The following is a 19,041-nucleotide window of genomic DNA, read 5'->3' on the forward strand; positions in this document are numbered from 1 at the left end:
AAGAGGAGCCCACAGTGGTCTCCAGTCTCTTTCATCCATTCAGTGCATTTTTCCAGGCAAACTCTCTTCCAAAATCCAGTTTCTAAAGCAGACAGCAAGCAGAGCATCTCTGTACTTATCACTCTCCACTCATTCCTCAGCTCACTGCAATCTGACTTCTGCCCCTACTTCTCAGATCTTTTCATACTATGGCAATGTCTTTCTTCTTAATGGCCAAATGCAAAGGACATTTCCTACCTTATGTTACTTGAATTCTCCATAGTACCTTTAAGCTATCAATAGTGACTTTTGCTTTGAAATTCTTTCTTTGGCTTCCAAAATGCCACCTTCTTTTAGTTCTCCTTCCATTTCTCAAGGTGCACCTTCATCACCTTTACTCATATTTTTTTCCCCTTTAAGTCTCAGTATTCCTTAGGCAGAGTCCCCTCCTCAGTCCCTTTCTTACTGCCACTCTTTCCTTAGTGGTCTCCTTTTTTCCAATGACTTTAACAATCACTGCCATGTTGGTTACTCCTCGGTCTTGCTATCCAGCCCAGACCCCGAATCCTAGGCTCCAAAAGGTAATGCCTGCACTACTCTCTCCTGGGCCCTTCTTTCTGCATTCCAGTGGCAGCACAAATTTGGCAAGTCTATTCTTACCATTCAGCAGCTCTTTCTCTCCTATTTAGCTTTGAACTCTTTGAGGATATGGATCCTTTCTATTTTCTCTTTCAATGATCTGAAAACAGCAAAGTGCTTAGCACCTAGTAATGGGTGCTCAATAACTGTCATTTGAATTAAGGAACAGACATGCTTGTCTTTTTTCTCTAGTATTGGCAGTGGATTTGCCAACTCATCTCTAAAATAGAATTATTTTTCCTATCTCCAAATTTTCTCTCTTCCAGTCTTCTCAGCTAAAGACATCACTGTCTACCCGACTGCTCATCCTCACACCTCAAGAGCCATCCATGCTCTTCCTTCTCCCTCACCTTCCATATCCAACCCATAAGCAAGTGCTATTAGCTCTGTGTCAAGCCATGTCCTAAATTCCACTATTTGTCACCACTTCCAGCACTACCACCTATCGTATCTTACCTGTTCAACTGCCACAATCTCCAAACTGGTTTTGCCTGCTTCTGCTATTTTCCCTTCCCATGTCAGAAGGCTCTTTCTAAAACATTCCTCAGATTAGCTCGTCCACATAAAATACTCCATGGCTTCATTACACTTGGAATGTGATCTAAATTCCCCAGGCACTGAATTACTCAGTCTCTGTAAACTCTCCAACTCCATCACCAAATCCAAACCCAATCCAAACCCAACTCCCTTAATTGTTCCAGGAACAGCTCTTTTTGTTGTTTCTCCAGCAAGCTAATTGTTCTGGCTTAGGGTCTTTATACTGCCTACTCCCTCTCCCTAGAATGCCTCTTCTGAGAGCCTTACAAGACTTACCCTTCTCAGCCTTCTTATCCCTGCCCAAATGTCACTTCCTTAGAGCATCAGCCTACAAAATTAGCTCCCCTAAAGTCATTCTCTAACCCTCTATCCTGTTGTATTTTCCTTAGAGCACTTATTCTCTAAATTTGTATTTGTTAATTTTAATTACTTAATTTTTTGGGACAGGGTCTCACTGTCACCCATGCTGGAGTTCAGTGGTACAACCACTGCTCACTGCAGCCTTGACCTCCAGGGCTCAAGTGATCCTTCCAACTCAGCCTCCTGAGCAGCTGGGACTACAGTCTTGCACCACCATGCCAGGCTAACTTAAACAACTTTTCTTTTCTTTTCTTTTTTTTAAGAGATGAGGTCTTCCTATGTTTCCCAGGCTGGTTTTGAACTTCCGGGCTCAAGTGATCCTCCCACCTTGGCCTCGAAAGTGCTGAGGTTATAGGTGTAAGCCACCACATTGGCAAAATTTGTTAATTTTTAAATTAACTTTCTATATGCTGCTATAATGTGAGCTTCATATAATATAAGTTTTTAAAAATATATAATTTTTTTTTAACTTTCCTGTCCATTATTACATCTACATTGTGTAGGGGCATAACTGGCCCATGGTAAATAGTAAGTATTTGTTGGAGTAATGTGATCCCTGTGTCCACAAGCATATCTTTACTAACTGGTAAGGGTTACTGGGTCTGTGAGGTAGTCTTTCACTGTGTGAAGACAATTTTCTTAAATGGGAACTAGCACCAATCTCTAAAATCCACACACCTGTCAGGACTCTGACTCTAACCAAACTTTAGTTTGGTTCCCTGGAGCCCTCTTCTTGACTATGCCTTTTTTTTGGGCTGGGAGCCCAATTTTAGCAAGAATCCTGCTGAGTCAGTTTAGGGAGAATCCCTTTGGCCCTCCACCTTTGATATTTAATCAAGTTCCTTTTAGTAATTTTCCATTCAATGACTGCCTCCTCTTCACTTTGTCTACTGGCTATAAATTCCCAACTGCCCTGGCTATATTTGGAGTTGGGTTCAATCTCTCTCCCTACCACAATATTCTTTTTTTTTTTTTTGAGATGGAGTTTTGCTCTCGTTGCCCAGATTGCCCAGGCTGGAGTGCAGTGGTGTGATCTCGGCTCACTACAACCTCTGCCTCCCAGGTTCATGCAATTCTCCAGCCTCAGCCTCCCAAGTAGCTGGGACTACAGGTGTCCGCCATCATGCCTGGCTAATTTTTTGTATTTTTAGTAGAGACAGGGTTTCATCAAGTTGGCCAGGCTGGTCTCAAACTCCTGACCTCAGGTGATCCACCTGCCTCGGCCTCCCAAAGTGCTAGGATTAAAGGTGTGAGCCACCATTTCTGGCCTACTGCAATATTCTTGACCCCCTACTGCAGTAGTCTCCAATAAAGTCTTCCTTGTCATTTTTAACAAGTATCTGCTGTCATTTCTCTTTAACATTAAAAACTATTCGCCAACTGGGCTTGTTCAAAAACACTTAGGGAATTTTCATTGCTCTCAAAAGAAGTTTCATGTGTTATTTGCAGTGTGAAGGGTCAAAGAGAGGCTTTACTTGTCTCTGACTGAAGAATATGGTTTCTCTAGTATACAGAAGAATAAAAGAATGAAGGCCACATGATTTGTTTTTATCGCCTCTGTAGTTGTGGCTATTATTCAATTTGTCACATTTATTTTCAGTTGTTCGTGTGGTGACATTTTAAGGAATAATCGAAAACAATGCTCAATTCAAAACGACACAACGACACCCCAAACCTCCTAAACAAAAGCATGTTCAGCATATAAAACAATAGTTTCCTCTCTGCCACATAACCAATATAATTCACATGCAGTCCACTCCTGACTCTGTCACTGACTTGTGATATGATTATACCTGCAACATCAAACTCGATTTCCAGTGTGACCTTGCTCGTGATTGAAGAGTCTCGGAGGAGCTGATTGGCTTCTTCGAAGGTGCTGTCTTCTGTTGGAATTCCATTGATGGCCATCACTCTGTCTCCAATCTGTAGCACCCCACATCTAATTTAGAACCACATGTGAGAGGTTGTAGATGGAGTAAATAATTATCAAGTTGAGCTTGCCAAATCTACCTTGCTTGATCCTTGCAAAATAGCATCATAATTTGGTCTTGCTTATTCAATGCTGTGGGCATCATATAGGTCAACTTCAACATCTTATGTTGTTGCATTTCATGGTTATAATTGTAAGCAGGGGAATCCTGAAGTATCCCAGAGAAGTAATTAATAATTCATAACCATGGCATTGTTAGAATCTGATCCAAACCAATATTTAGTAATGATGAATGTATATTCCCTAATGGCAGAAACTATTGAAGTTGAACTTCAGGATATGTTTTATTTATGAATTTTTCTCCTTTTTAATTAATACAGCTTCTAGTCCCTTGATGGACAAAATCTGCTAGTTAAAGGCATCCATGCTTATTGCTCTTTTCAAACCTGATCAAGAACATAAAATTTTATTGTCAGAAGAGGGTTCATCACGTCTTGCATTTCCTACACTGAGCAATGTTTCATAATTCACTAGCCATTCAAAGATAGCAGGTACCAGAAACGCAGAGCAGAAAATGATGCTGTAAAAGAGTCTCACCTCTCTGCTGGGCTGTCAGCTTCGATATAGGAAATCAGAGGTGGAGAAGAGAGAGTTTCTGTGGCAAACACACTGCCCTGCAGTTGGATCCCAAATCCTGTGACAGGATCTGCCGTCAGCACAACCTCTGTGGTTTCTGTGTGAACAACCTGCCCAGCCAATCCCACTGTGCTGGAGGCTAAGGATACTAGAGGAACAAACAGACAATACTGACTTTAGGTTGGAGCAAGCACCAGGAATACCAGCATTTCCAAAATAGATCGTGTCTCTGCATTAAAACTTAATGGCAATGGTGGGAGGTTAAATTATGGCCTCTGGTTTAGCAAAAGTTGAAAAAGATAAGTGAATCTCTCAATATTCATCACATTTCAATAATAATATCAGTGTATCCCTGTACGCTGGCTCCCCACTCCTCAAAACAAGGATCATTGTGGGGGCTTTAAGAGGATGGCCTTAGGGTCAGGATACGTGGGTTTTAGTACTGGCCCTATCACTGAGCACCAGCTGGGGAACATTGGGGTAGGCCATTTTGTCTCTCTGTGTGTCTACATCCTAAGAAAAAGGGAGTTGAGCTAGCTGGTCTCATGTTTTTTTCCACTTTAGCCATTTGCATCTGGACTTTGTGACTTTTAAACAATCCTACCTTCAGCTTTGAAGAAATAATTAATCTAAATCTGACTCTTGGAGTGGTGAGGCTGTGCTGCTCCTTAATCTAGTGTTGAATTTGGCATGATGATGTTGTTTAAACTCTGTACATTTCTCCTGTCCCCTCAGAGTTTGGTCTCTTCAGACTTGCTCTTTCCTACTGGGTCTCTAGTCTACATTGTTGTATTTCATTTATTTCCTATTATTTATCCTATTTCATTTATCTCTCTGATATTCATCTACACCTTCCAGCAGATGTCTCCATCTTGTTTCCATTCCCAACTCATGAAAGGGCTGCTCCACTCCTCCATGCCTTTCTCTCAGCCCTGCCCATTGGAGCTGGGCCACCTGTGCTCTCTGTGAGCAGTCTCTGCCTGCAGGTCCTATGCTGCACTGCCTCTTCCTCCAGAAAGAGTCTGGCCCCCTTGAATTAAAACCTGATGACACCATATACCTCATAACCCTCTCCAAAAGCCATTTTCTTTTACTCCCTCTACAAATGGCAGGAAGACAGGTTCATAATTCTTGCTCTCCACATATGATACATTGATTGAACTACTCCTATTTAAAATTCCATATTCTGTACTTATTTCTGCTCTGTCTCATTTTCAAGCCCATAATCTACTTTTTCAAAATTCTCCCCCTTTTCTTCATGACTTCAGGACTTACCTCTTAGTCTGCCTCCTCTAACCTATAGCTTTTCCTTGTCCTCTGCCTCTTTGACATTATGGTGATAACCTTCTAGCAAGCTGGCTTTATGCTTCTTCAACTTTCTCCCTGTCAGTTCCTAGCAATGCCACCCTATTTCCACTCTCGCCAGCAGAACCCTATGGTGGTCCCCATCTTCCTTCAAAACGAATAGATCTTCAAGATCCTGATATCCGAATCCCCCTTGTTGATCACACAGCCTTTATTAGCCATCTTTCCCACTTCCTGCAATCTGTCTCCTTTTTATGACTTCCAGTCCCATTCCCTCTCACTTGTCTCCTGAGTCTACTGGTTTTCCAACAACATTTTAACAACAGATTTTTCCCCCTTAAAATGAAAACATATAAGGGCCACCTTTGTATTCCAGATAAAAACAGCTACTGTAGTTGATGTGGGAATGGCAGACCCCTGAGGCTTTCCCTGGCCTCATGTGGAGATCTGGCAAGTGCAGGTGGAAAGCCATTGTCTTTGCCCACTGGCTTTGCTGGCATCATTTTCTCCACACTCCGCCTGGACCCCTGGTGAGCATTTTAATAATGCATCTCCTAGGCTCAAAGATTCTTTAACCTCTTGGGATTTTTTTCTATACCCTAATATTTTATACTCTTCAGTAATGTCCAGTCAGCTCCACTGCTGTTACTCAGTTGCTGAAGGGTGCTAGGAAAAGTCACTACAAATTCACAATCCTATTAGGCCCTTAAGTTAGTTGTTGTGTGATATTTTGACACCTTATTTCATTCCACAAAGGATCTGTCTCAAATGTTTCTACCCTAAATCATGGTCAAACGTTACTCCTCATTTCCTATAAGACTGAAAAGATGCAACCCTTTGACCAGAGTTCCATAAACAACGTTCTGTTTAGCCTCGATTTCTCTTTATCATTATTTGTTCCCTCTTCCTTTTTTCCCCCACTACAGAAGGTTGTATCCTTCCTTCCATTTCAAGGCTAATTCCCCCTGTTAGTGTTTTTAATACTATCCCTTTCCACCCCCCATGATTTTGTGCCATGAAAAAATTTCTCTCTTGCTTCTTTTCCAAACTTTTCTACTCACTCCCCCAGCTTTCTGACCTCTGTCTATAGATGTGTACTGATTCTGAAGCTGCTAAAAACTTGGTTTCTGCCTTCCCCATTTACCGAAACTGCTCTCATGGATGACTTTCTGATTGCTAAAATCAATGGCCTCATCTGCTCTACCTGGTGACTGGCTTTAGAACCATCCCTTGCTTTCTAAAATTGTTTGCTTGGTTTTGATGAAGATTTGTTTCGAGTGTCTTACTTTTTCAGTCCCAGCCAGTTGCTTTGCTGCCCTCTGCATTCCAGTGCACAGTTCCATCCTCCAAGTCTTTTCTACCCTCATTCTTTCCGTCATTCATTCCCAGCATGCCTATATGTCTTCCTCATGTATCTTCTCAACTCTTTCTCTTGTTTTTGTCAAGCTCCAGTAATGAATCTCCCTCCTTGATGGGTATCCCATCCACACACTCTCTCATTGGCTCCTCAAACTCAATGTTTTCAAAATTGAGCGAATCCTCTTCCCTCTCTCATTGCCACTACTATTTCTGTGAACAGGCTCTCTAGGATTGAAATCTCAAAGTAGCCTTAACTCACAACTCCCCATTGTCTCAAATTCTATCCACTGCTAAATCCTTTTGGGATGGCCACTGAAATATATCTTACAAAAATCCTCTTTTCCCTTATTAATTTCAGTACCTCAATTTGGGCTTTCATTATTTTTTCATTTGAATTATTCTAATTTACTTATTTCTGGGTCCTTACATGTGCAATATTCCCTACATATTATTTCCAGATGAACCTCCCGTCAGATAAACTTTAATGATACGATGAGGCCCCAACTTATCTACTCTGCATGTATCTTCTCAACTCTTTCTCCTTAGTTTCTGTCAAGCTCCAGTGATGGATTTCTCTATTCAATGGGTATCCCATCTACAAACTGTCTCGTTGGCTCCTCAAACTCAATGTTTTCCAAACTGAGTGAATTTTCTTCCCTTTCTTATTGTCACTACTACAGAGCAAGGCCTCATCATCACCAGTGTACATTACTGGATAGACTTCTAACTAGTGACCCTGCCTCTTGTTTTATGCAAACAGCCTCCAATTGCTGCTAAAGTAGCCTTCCTAACATGCAAAGGTAACCCCTGCCCCGTTTTGAATTTTCAATAGCTCCCTGTTTCCTATAGAACAAACTTTTCAATTCTAGCAGAGTACACAGCATCCTTCATCAGTTCCTTTCTCTTGCCCACCCACTCTCCCGTTTCTCTGTGGTCCCTTCATGTGCCATGTGCCTTAGCCCTCTTGACACACTTTTGTGTCTTCATATATACTGTGCCCTCTGCCACTCAGCTCTTGCTCTGGGTCCCTTTCTCTGTTTTATCCAGGCAGAATTAGGTACTTACTTTTCTATATTTCCACATTTCTAATACATGGTTCCGTTTCAGCATTTATCAGGTCTCTATTTGCCTGTTTCTCTCCAACTGACCCTGAGTCCTTGAAAGGTCGGAACCAGCTCTTTTAATCTCTGAAATCTTAGTGCCTGGAATATTCAATAAATGCTGAATAAATGGGGAATGAATCAAGTTTTGGGATGTCATCTGCACATTCCTTTTAGGAAACAACACTTCTCATAGACGCTGCTGAGTTACCATAAGGAACTACAAGTCATTCTTCAGGATCCAGGTAATTGCAGCTGATGGGGCAAGGGAGGGTGAAGTAGATCATTTGTCTAGGAGGAGTAAGAAAAAAATATCGACTTTTCCTTAAGAAGCACCATCCTCATTCTGTTGCAGCTGGATTAAGGTTAACATAGCCTGCAGTGGGGGGTGAAGGTAGCCTCCAACCCTATGCTTCTTATAGGTGGAAGCTTGCAATTGCCAGGTCTGACACATGGACTGTCATGTACTAATTTAGATCACATGTTCTGGTGTGGTTTTGCTGATGTAGAGTGTACCGTGATTACTCTCCAGATCATAATTTTTGCTATCAGTGGCACCAAACCACTGGGAGACACCATTTCCTGTCAATAAGGACCTGGAGAGTACGTTGCATTCCAGTTATTTCTCATAGAAGACGGGAGTATCACGTTACAGCATCACATGTTTAGCAGGTAACTTCCACTTATCTTCTAGGTGAAGCTTTTCGGACTTAATCAGGAATCCTTTACTTTCTGTGACTCTTTTATAAGTTCACATTAATGTTTTTTCACTTGAGATCACAATTTGATATAGATTATCAGACTACTTAATTGGAGTTAAAAGCTGTTTAAGAAACTTTAAGGCAGCTGTTTACCATCTTCACTAAGAAAGAGCCAAGAAAAAAAGAGGTCAGTTTAATAGTAACAGGTGAGATTATATTAGATATAGTGAAGCCTTCTCAAAAGAAAGACTTGCTATATTTTTTGAAATAGAGAAGATAGTTGAATAATTTTATTCTCTAGAAGGTTTTGAAAATAAGTACTAATTTAATATGAATATTATTAAATTTATAAGCTCTATCTGGAGGCAAGTTGAGATAATACAAATTATTAGAAAATTGAATTTAGGATTTAAAATAAATTTACATATTATGTATTGTTTTATAATTATATAGTTACAATTGATATTATACATATAGCATTATAGTAAATAATTTATGATTTTATAATTAACTCTGAGAGTCCTCTGACATATTGGAATCTTTTATTCGACAGAGCAAAATTTCATTTGAAATTATATGTATTGATTAGTTACACTTATAAAAGTTTTGAAAATTATTACCAGATATGAAAAAGATATATTGTAGATTTAAAGATAAGGAACCAAAAGAAAAAAATATCAATATTAACTTGGAGGAGAAAAAAATGAGCTTGATTATCCTGCTTCATTAATGTGGTCAACCAGCAAAAGAAAACGAAGGTGAATATACCCGTCATTTGAGAATGTGGATGGTGAATTCTCTCTCCAGGAGCAGATGCTTCTGCAAGGTATTCAGTCATCATTGCTACTAGCTACCAGCTTTGGCCGAGGTTTGTCTCCTCCTCAAGGTGAAGATGGAAATGACTAAATTGCTGACATCCTATGTTTGAATCCTGCTAACGGGTGTATGCTGAGGTTGTGTTCAAGATTCGTGCCTGCTCTGTCCTATTCCCATTCTCACATAGAGGGTTCTGTTCACAACTCCTCAGATTTGCTGGGAATGACTGTATTTTTGTCAATTCTTGTTCTTCCTAGTAAAGGGAAGGGGGAGCCAAAAACACCTCCAAAAGTTTAAAAATTTACCCAATGTTTATTTAATTTAGAAGGCTGCAAGATTTTCTATCAGCTATGAGAAGCATTTAAAAAATACAGAGAACTAAGGACCCCAAACATTTATTACTATAATCTGTTTTTTTTTTTTTCTTTTTTTCTTTTTTTGAGATAGGCTCTCACTCTGTTGTCCAGGCTGGAGTGTAGTGGCGGAATCTTGGCTCACTACAACCTCCATCTCCTGGGCTCAAGCAATCCTCCCACCTCAGCCCCCCAGGTACCTGGGACTATAGGTGTGTGCCACCACACCTGGTTGATTTTTGTATTTTTTTCTTTTTCTGTAGAGACAGGGTTTTGCCATGTTGCCCAGACTGGTCTCTAACTCCTGGGCTCAAGTGATCCACCTGCCTCAGCCTCCCAAAGAATAATGTGTTTTTATTATTGATCCTGTAATCTAAGACTTCTGTCTCACTACAGTGTTCCACACTATAGTCAACCTGCCATAGACTCAACACATGTGTATCATGTGATCCAGTTCAGGAACGCAGTAGAGGCGGCCAACAGCTCCTTTGTCCAAATGAGGGTGTAAGGACTGTTCTTGGGGTGTCCCCTTCCAGGGCTCCCTGAATGGTCACTTATAAAAGCTTACCAGTAGCTGCCTTTATCTTCCATTCTTTGTTCCCAGGTCGATGGAAGGGACCAGAAAAGTTGTTAGGTTTTTTCATTTTCTTTCCTTCAGCTCTTTTCAGTGGCACTCTCTCTAGTTACTGCTGATGACAAAAGCAGCAAAGACCATTCTGGAAATGTGTTCTAACTTCTACTCTTTGCTGAAATTCAGGCAGACTGGGAAGAGACAGTCTCTACGCTGGCCCAGGGTACACTGGCAGGGAACAGAAAGCATGGCAAACTAGCTAGATCTGTTGCTCAGCCATGCTGTTGTTACAGGGAGATGATGAGGTTCTGGAAGGAGACTTGGCCTCTTTGGCAGAAAAAGAGGCAGCACAGGCAGCCAGGGAAAGGGCAATAAGATTCCAGCAGAGGAGATGAGAGGGCTCCCTCTATGACTTGGCTTGGCCATGCCTCCAGGGCTTTGTGACACTCGTCAAAGCCTAATGTGTGCTGTATTCATTATTTTCCCTATGAAACAAACATGACGCCTTCCTGTTTTAATACTTATAACACATCGCTATATACAGACTTCTTGTATTTCCTCTTTGATCAGTGATATAGAATGTTTTAATTTTCATGTGAGAAGGTTTCATTTTTTTTTTCTGGGCATCTCCTTCCTTGGCATTGGAAACACATATCAGAATTTTCTGTTTTGCAAGTTCTGGCCTCAAGTCATCACCAATACAGCAAAGGGACTTTTTACTGTATTTGTGACTTTTGCCATGATTCACCATCTACACAAATGGCCTGGTTGCTATAGAAACATAAGTATTACAAAGGGGGCAGCAAATGGTGGCAAAGGATAAAGACATAAATAAAGTGGTGGAAATAAACTATGGTATAGTAAGAGTGGCAATAAAACTTTTATTATCAGTTATTTGGGAAGACCTTTACATCTAATGTGACCATACCAAACCTGTGCAATAAAAGAAAAAAAATCCTCATTTCAAAAAAAAACCTTTGCAATGCTATCATTTTTTCAGGTCTTTTTGAAGTGTGAATAAAAGTTCATAGCATTTGGAATTTATTGTTTGAATAAAATATAAAATGTATGATCTCCTGAGACACATTTATAAACATTCTGGTATGTATATTGTGAGTGGTGCTCTAGTGTCTAATGTCTACAGCGAACACAAACAACCAGAAATGTATTGAAACAGGTTTCTATTTATATTTCGAACATGTTGAAGAATAATGTCCTGATTCAAGTGAGAATTTATGAGTTGGTTATGCAGATCAGTGACAGCGCTGCCTCAGCTTTGTTTCCTACTACAAAATTTAAGATATGTAAATATCAACCTAAGACAGCCAAACATCATTCGTTTGTATTCAGTAATGTCCCTAATCAACATAGCAAGTCTTCCCTAACACAAATACTAGTCTTTGAAGCAGAAGTAGGAACACTAATGAATTCATTTTAATTGCTCTTCCCTGCTGAGGGCTGTTAGCCTATTTTTGTCACTGAGGAGTACTACACACAAAGCCATTATCTGTAAAAAAATTCATATACAAATAACCACCACGAACCCCGAAGGCATTATATGGAAGACTCAAGACCTATGTATTAGGCCAAAATGCACCCCTCGTGAAAAACACTAAACTCTGAGAGCAATATCAAGAGATGTTCTCATGTGACAATTCAGATTTAGGCAGATGACAGTTAACACAAACTATTCAAAATAGCTAACAATTAAATTGTGCTTACTATTTACCACATGTTGTTCTAAAACACATATACATATGCAATCTCATGTAATCTCAATTGCCCAGTGAAGTAATTCTTCATATTTTCAGTCAAGGCATACCTCATGCAATCTTCACAATTACCCAATGAAGTGATTTTCCCTATTTTTAGTTGAGGCATAGAGTTTATGGAACTTGCTCAGGGTCCTACAGCTAGAAGGTAATGATGCTGGGATGGAACCCAGGTAGCCTGGTTCCAGAGTCTAGGCTTATAACCAGTTCACTATATTGCATTCAATTAGTTTCTTTCAAGAGTAAATAATTTACTCTAGTGTCAACTAAAAAACATATGGGACTCTAAGAGCACTTTATTCTCATTTTGACTAAATTCAGTCTTCCATTTTCCATTTCAAATTTTACTATCATTTTCATATACCAAAGTTGACAAATCTCCTTATATGTAAAGTATATATGCAAGTCTAAATCATGTACAAACCACAGTGGTGACCCTGTCTTTTGCAATGGAGTTCACTGTAGGGAAACCTTCAGGTTCCTGTGTCATGAAGTAACTAGTTCCCAGTGTGGGTGATGGCTGGTCTTGGGCACTTAGGGTGGCCCTAGTGAGACTGGAGAGAGATCCTCCTGGGGAGATGAATCTCTTGCAAACAAGCTGAAAAGCCAGTAAGTCCATACCAGCTGTGAAGTATCTGGCTTTGGTTTTATTTAGGTAACATAAGGATGTTCCTTATTTTTATTCCCATGGTGAGCACAGGAAGAGATCCCATCTTCTTTAAATTTCTTTGTAGGAATCATAATCATGGCCATCAAAAGGGATACAGGACAAGAAACAGACTCTCTAGACTATGGTTAGGTCTAGTTAGAAAGGCTAGTGTTCTCTTCTTCCACAAGTTATGTGATCATGATGACAGAGAATGATCTTCTCGAACAGAAATGATAAATGTACGAGTGATTTGTATTTCTTTCTTTTTAAGGCATTCAATCACCTTTTTTCCCCTCTGTTCAGACAACCACTATCCAAAGCAAGTAGCCAACCACATCTTCCTAGTCTTGCTTAGTGTATATCGTGTTTGGCTGTCCAGATCATTTTTACAAGACTCATGGTTGAAATTCCATGACTTTAGGATGCTTATTGTAAAACTGAGCATCCTTCCAATCTTCCTCAGACTGGAGTGGGCAATAAGAAACATATGTTAGACCAGGCGTGGTGGCTCATGCCTGTAATCCCAGCACTTTGGGAGGCGAAGGCGGGTGGATCACAAGGTCAGGAGATCAAGACCATCCTGGTTAACACGGTGAAACCCTGTCTCTACTAAAAATACAAAAAATTAGCTGGGCATGGTGGCAGGCACCTGTAGTCCCAGCTACTCGGGAGGCTGAGGCAGGAGAATGGCGTGAACCCGGGAGGCGGATCTTGCAGTGAGCCGAGATCGCGCCACTGCACTCCAGTCTGGGAGACATAGCGAGACTCCGTCTCAAAAGAAAAAAAAAAAAAGAAATATATGTTAGATCACTGACTACCAGTGGGGTAGGTTTCTGGAAAAAGTATCGGAGTCTTGGGGAATGAGATACAGTTTAAAAAGGGATGTTCGTATTTATCATTGTTTTGGGGAGGAGGGTAACAAAATATAATTTAGTATGAAATTTATGATAACATTAAATGAATGCATAAGAATCTTGTATTTATCAAAAGGGGAGCATCATTTTCACAAAAGTTCTTTAGAGTGAGTAAGAAACTAAGAACAAAGGTTTCATGTCCAAAGTTACCCAGAATATAATATGAGGAGTCTTAAAGGAAAAATCATACCTTTGGGTATGTTATGACATCAAAAGAGCAAGAAAAATCTCAAATCTCAAATAAAAAGTTGTAGGCAAAGGTAGTATGAATGAATTCAATCTGAAGTTATATTGGGGTGCAGTCATTGCCAAACAGATACTGGGTATCATGCCAATGGTCTTTGGCACAGAGCTGTTAGCTGCTCAGCATCTACCTGACCGCTTAGGCAACTGTGAAACACTCTTCCCACAATTTCAGTATTTCCAAGGTTCCAATGCCCACAGGTTTTTTTTTCCAGGCCAAATGCCATTGGCTGTTATTTCACTTACATGAGCTTTTGAAGTCTTTCTTTTTCAGTCTCCTCCTCATCATGGTTCCACGTGGGCTGGTGGAGTAGAGGCTTCGAGGTAGAGTCCCCATATTCAGGGAACTCAGGCTGTATGCACTCATGGAGGTAGGAGAGAAGGATGAAGACACCAAAGCTGCTGCAAGAGAGTGAAGATGTTGCACAGAGCACTCTCAGGTGGAGTGTGAGCCCGCCACACTTGCCAACCAGTAACGATCCAGAAAGACACATATGATGCATAGCAATGGCTAGAAAGGACTCTAGCCAGATGGAGGACAGCCCTCAGGAGCATGAGACAATGCTTTACAAGAGCCTACAAATGCTAAGGGGCAGCAGGATCTTTATAAGCTCATAGGAATACAAAGAGACTCTATGAGAATTGTGTTAAACAAAAGAACAACTTTGTCTGTGAACAACTCAATGCATCAAATACATAATCTCATTTTCATAGATATTTTCTGACATGAATTTCATAAGTGATTCCACATACACAAAGAAGACCTGAGAACATTGTCTCTGTATAATATTCTGAATTGTTACTTCCTCAGCCACATATAAAGCATTCTGAACATTTACATCCTTTCCTAACAACAAATGCTTTCTGATGGAAAAGAAAAAAACCTAGGAGATGTCAGAAATGATATATTGCTGCTATAAGAAAAAGAAAAAAACAACACCCATGAAGCCAAAAGGAAAGAGTGAGAAAAATATAATTGAAATAAAAGACCAGGAGGAGAAAGCAGGGAACATTACGAGGGCTGTTTGGAGGAGGTGCTTTCGGGAATGTCAGGGCTGGTACTCTGCAATGGTCAGGGTGGTACGTGTTATAGTGATGGTTGGTGTGAAGGCTGCTGTGGTTGCTGGCCCAGGAATCCCAGGTAAGTTGCCTGTCGCTCCTCTGAATTTTCACTGCCCATATGAAGTGATGATGAGAAATAAAAACAAACAAACAAAAACAAAGAACCAAAAAAGAGGAAAAATAACTGAATTGCCCAAATTAAAAGTACAACAAAAAACAAAGCTGCTTGCAAATAAAAACAAATCTATTTGGCTTTGCCCTTTTCTCAGTGGTCAGCAAAATAGATGATTAACATAAAGGATGTAAACTTTTCATCTTCCCAAGAATAATGCATATCTTTCCTCAGTTCGTTTTTTCTTCTTTTAAGATGACTACTGACTCAATTTCTAATCTCCCCCGCTGCTTTGCAGCAGAGATTAAAAACATTTTTTTTTTTAACTTAAAAGTCAGCCCCTCAAAGATATATGGCACACAATTAGTAATTAAAGATTTGCAAATCTTGGTCAGTTAGTAGCACTTGTTTTGAGAAAAAGAAAAGAAGGAGCAATAAATCACATCGGTCCATGATTCAAGTGGTTTACTAGTCACACATCAGAATTTACTGCTCTGACATTTTAATCACACTACAATCCATCACTTGGACTTGATTTTCCTCAACAACAAACCACTCTAATCATCTATCAGTATCAGAATCTTATCTGCATCCCATCTAATAAGGAGAAGATGAAAGTCTCTATATTTTATGATTTTTTGAAAAAGCATATTTATATTACAAATAATTATTAAAATATTTCACCTGTTTTTATATTTCCTTGATGCCATAAAATTTTAATAAAGTTTATTTCAAACTTTATTAAAATTTCAAATTGGCATCCCTTTTATGTTTTAGAAAATCTTTATCATGTTTCCATTCCAGTTTCAATGTTAAGATTTGATATTCCACCCAGTGTTCTGAAATATGAGCAATATAATGTTTGTTTTTATGTCTGATATGAAGTTTTTCATTTAATAATCTTAAAGAACTCAAAATAACATATGAACTTATTTTATTTTTCTAGAGATGGGGTCTTCCTGTGTCACCCAGGCTGGAGTGCAGTGGTGTAATCATAGCCCACTGTAATCCTGAACTCCTGGGTTCAGGCAATCCTCCCGCCTCAGCCTCCTGAGTAGCTGGCACTACAGGCCCATGCCACCATGCCCAGCTAATTTACTATTATTTTATTTGTGTAGAAATGGGGGTCTACCTATGTTGCCCAAGCTGGTCTCAAGTGATCCTCCCGTCGCAGCCCTGAGTTGTTGGGATTAGCCCTGAGTTGTTGGCATGAGCCACAAGCCTGGCTTAACATATGAATTTATATCTCCTTCTACTTTGATGATTCTGGTGTTAGGTGTCTTACATGTGAATATGTAGAGAAGTGAAATACTCTATGCATTGAAAAGAGGGTCATTTAGAAAAGAACTTAAGTTTCATCAACTGTGATGCCAGCTGAATTGGTCAATTCGCATCCTTTCTAGAATGAAACAGTACATGAAAAAAAGCAGTAGCATGGACAGATCACTGCGGGGTGAAGCAGACCTGGGTTTCAGCTCTGCCTCCAACCCTTCCTTTCTGTATGACCTTGGCCAGCTACTCAGCCACTCTAAACCTAGATCTCCTCAAAAATCAAATGGAGATCATGAAATCGTCTACCTCACAGGGATACTGAGAATTAGGCAAATACGGTGCTTAGCATGGTGCTGGTACACAGAAGAAAAACAAATGAATTCAGAGTATATTGATTTGTCTACTTTTCCATCTATGTGCTAACAATAAAGTATCTTTTAAAGGAAATAAATTTATCTTTCACTCAACAAATTTCACTCACTGGACACTTAAGTTTAGAGAATTTCTCAGAAATCTGCAGCAGAAACTTTCATAGCCACTATAATTTTGTTGCCCTAAACCATCTGGCCTGCTCCTTCTACTCAACTGCTTTGTTTGTGGTTTGGATTCCCCTGTCTCTCCACTTTCCTAATTCAAGCTGCCACCTCCTTCATCTAGACCACTGTAACACCTTCAGACGTGGCTCCCCAACTCATCTCCTGCATACCCACCTCCACAACACAGTTAGGGTAGCCTTCTAAATATGTAAGTGAGATCATGCTACTCCTGTTTGAATAGCTTACTTTTTTTTTTTTTTTTTTTTGAGACAGAATTTCACTCTTGACACCCAGGCTGGAATGCAATGGTGCAATCTCAGCTCACTGCAAACTCTGCCTCTTGGATTCAAGCGATTCTCCCATCTCACCCTCCCCAGTAGCTGGGATTATAGGTACCCACCACCACGCCCAGCTAATTTTTGTATTTTTAGTAGAGATGGGGTTTTGCCATGTTAACCAGGTTGGTCTCGAACTCCTGACCTCCAGTGATCTGCCCGCCTTGGCCTCCCAAAGTGCTAGGATTACAGGTGTAAGTCACTGTGCCCAGCCTGAATAGCTAACTATTACAAAGAGAATCAAATGCAGCCCCTGCCTATCTCGCTAGTTTCATCCATATCACTCTCCCCAACATTTGTATATTTTAGCCATACTGATCTTATATCTACTCTTAGAACAAGACAGGTTCCTTCCTGCCTCAAGGCCTTTGCACTTGCTCTTCTTTCCCCAGTTGTTTGTATGACTGCCTCCTTCTCATCATTCAGGTCTCACCCGAGGTGCCACCTCCTCAGAGAAGTTGTTGCTGATCTCCCTGGCTGAAGGAGCTGCCCTCCCCGTGCTATCTCATTCTTGTTTTACATTCTTCATAGCACTTATTGCTGTCTCAAACAACTTTATTTATTTAATATATTTTTAATGTTTGTCTGTCTATACTAGAATGTGAATTCTATAAGAGTAGGGATATGCTTTGCCTGTCTTGCTCACTAAATATATTCTAGCAACTAAAACAGTGCCTAGTATATAATGATTAATACATGAATGAATGAACAAATGCATAAATGAACAGGAATATCAGCCAGAGTGTCCATGTGAACACTGCAGCAGCATTTTCCTTGAGATAAAAGAGTATTTATTGCAGAGGATATCCCTAACGGATTCTCTCTCACCATCCTCATTCTACTTTGGGTATACAGGAAGACATTTTAGCGAGAGCAGTTATTACTGGGTCTGGCCAATTTACAACCACAGACACTTTGGCGTACTTTTCACAAAGTACCATCTGTTTCAACAGGGTACGGTGAATGCACTTTGGGTTTCTACACCCACCTTTTGACCCACTTCTTCACTGAGAGCTTTGAAAATTACTGGGCATTTGTTAGGACTGTCAAGCACAATTAATAAGTCAATAAGGAAGATATTATTTACCACCTATTGCTTTCCCAGACTGTGCCAATTGCTGCAGGCAGGTTAAAGGTCATACCCTTTACCTTGATCTTGAATTATTACTGGGGATTAAATCTTCACACGTATAAAATAATTAAGAGACAAAAATAAGATAGTGCACAAAACTATACGCTATGGATGATGAATGCAAAAGGTGTTGAACAAATAATGTAGGCCAGAGAAGACAGCTGCTGCTTATTTTGAATGTACACTCCAAGTGTTTTCTGTTTTACAGTGGTATACTTGATAGGCAGGTATTTCCAGAGTTTAATAATAAGATGTTACATTTTTGGCATGCCCTATCATCTTGCAAAAAGCACTTATAGACATTCTCTCATTTAATACTGCTGATAATCATAGCCTACTTTCACTGAGTACTTATTATATACTAGGCACTGTGCTAGGTGCTTTTTGATCGATTAGCTCAGATAATGTTCAGAATATTCCTTTGAGGCAGGTATTATTATGACCCCCCTTTTACAGATGAAGCAACTGAGGTATAGAAAAGTTGGGTAACTTGCTTAAGGCCCCACGTGGTGGAGTCAGAGGTGAAGCTCTGGACATGTGATCCTAAAGTCCCCACTTCAGCCACCAGACATACCACCTCTTCCTATGGATATGTCTAAGTCCCTTGTTATGGATAAGAAAACAACACATTTAGGCCGGGTGCGGTGGCTCAAGCCTGTAATCCCAGCACTTTGGGAGGCCGAGACGGGTGGATCATGAGGTCAGGAGATCGAGACCATCCTGGCTAA

General features: G+C 40.1%; 1 protein-coding gene across 3 annotated transcripts in view; it reads right to left on the bottom strand.

Annotated features, from left to right (window-relative positions):
- Positions 1-19,041, bottom strand: part of GRIP1 (glutamate receptor interacting protein 1) — a 318,436-nt gene that overhangs the window by 92,998 nt on the left and 206,397 nt on the right. For 2 of the 3 annotated variants that reach the window (XM_011929263.1, XM_011929262.1), the window contains exons 10-12: positions 14,111-14,266; positions 4,043-4,229; positions 3,309-3,454 (exon numbers count right to left, since the gene is read on the bottom strand). In XM_011929263.1, the coding sequence (XP_011784653.1) occupies positions 3,309-3,454; positions 4,043-4,229; positions 14,111-14,266 (489 nt within the window). Of the gene's footprint in view, positions 1-3,308; positions 3,455-4,042; positions 4,230-14,110; positions 14,267-14,880; positions 15,037-19,041 lie in introns of all 3 variants that reach the window. The other variant, XM_011929261.1, reaches the window with a different exon arrangement.

The sequence above is a fragment of the Colobus angolensis genome, unplaced genomic scaffold (genome assembly GCF_000951035.1).
Source record: "Colobus angolensis palliatus isolate OR3802 unplaced genomic scaffold, Cang.pa_1.0 Scaffold80, whole genome shotgun sequence".
NCBI lineage: Eukaryota > Metazoa > Chordata > Mammalia > Primates > Cercopithecidae > Colobus > Colobus angolensis.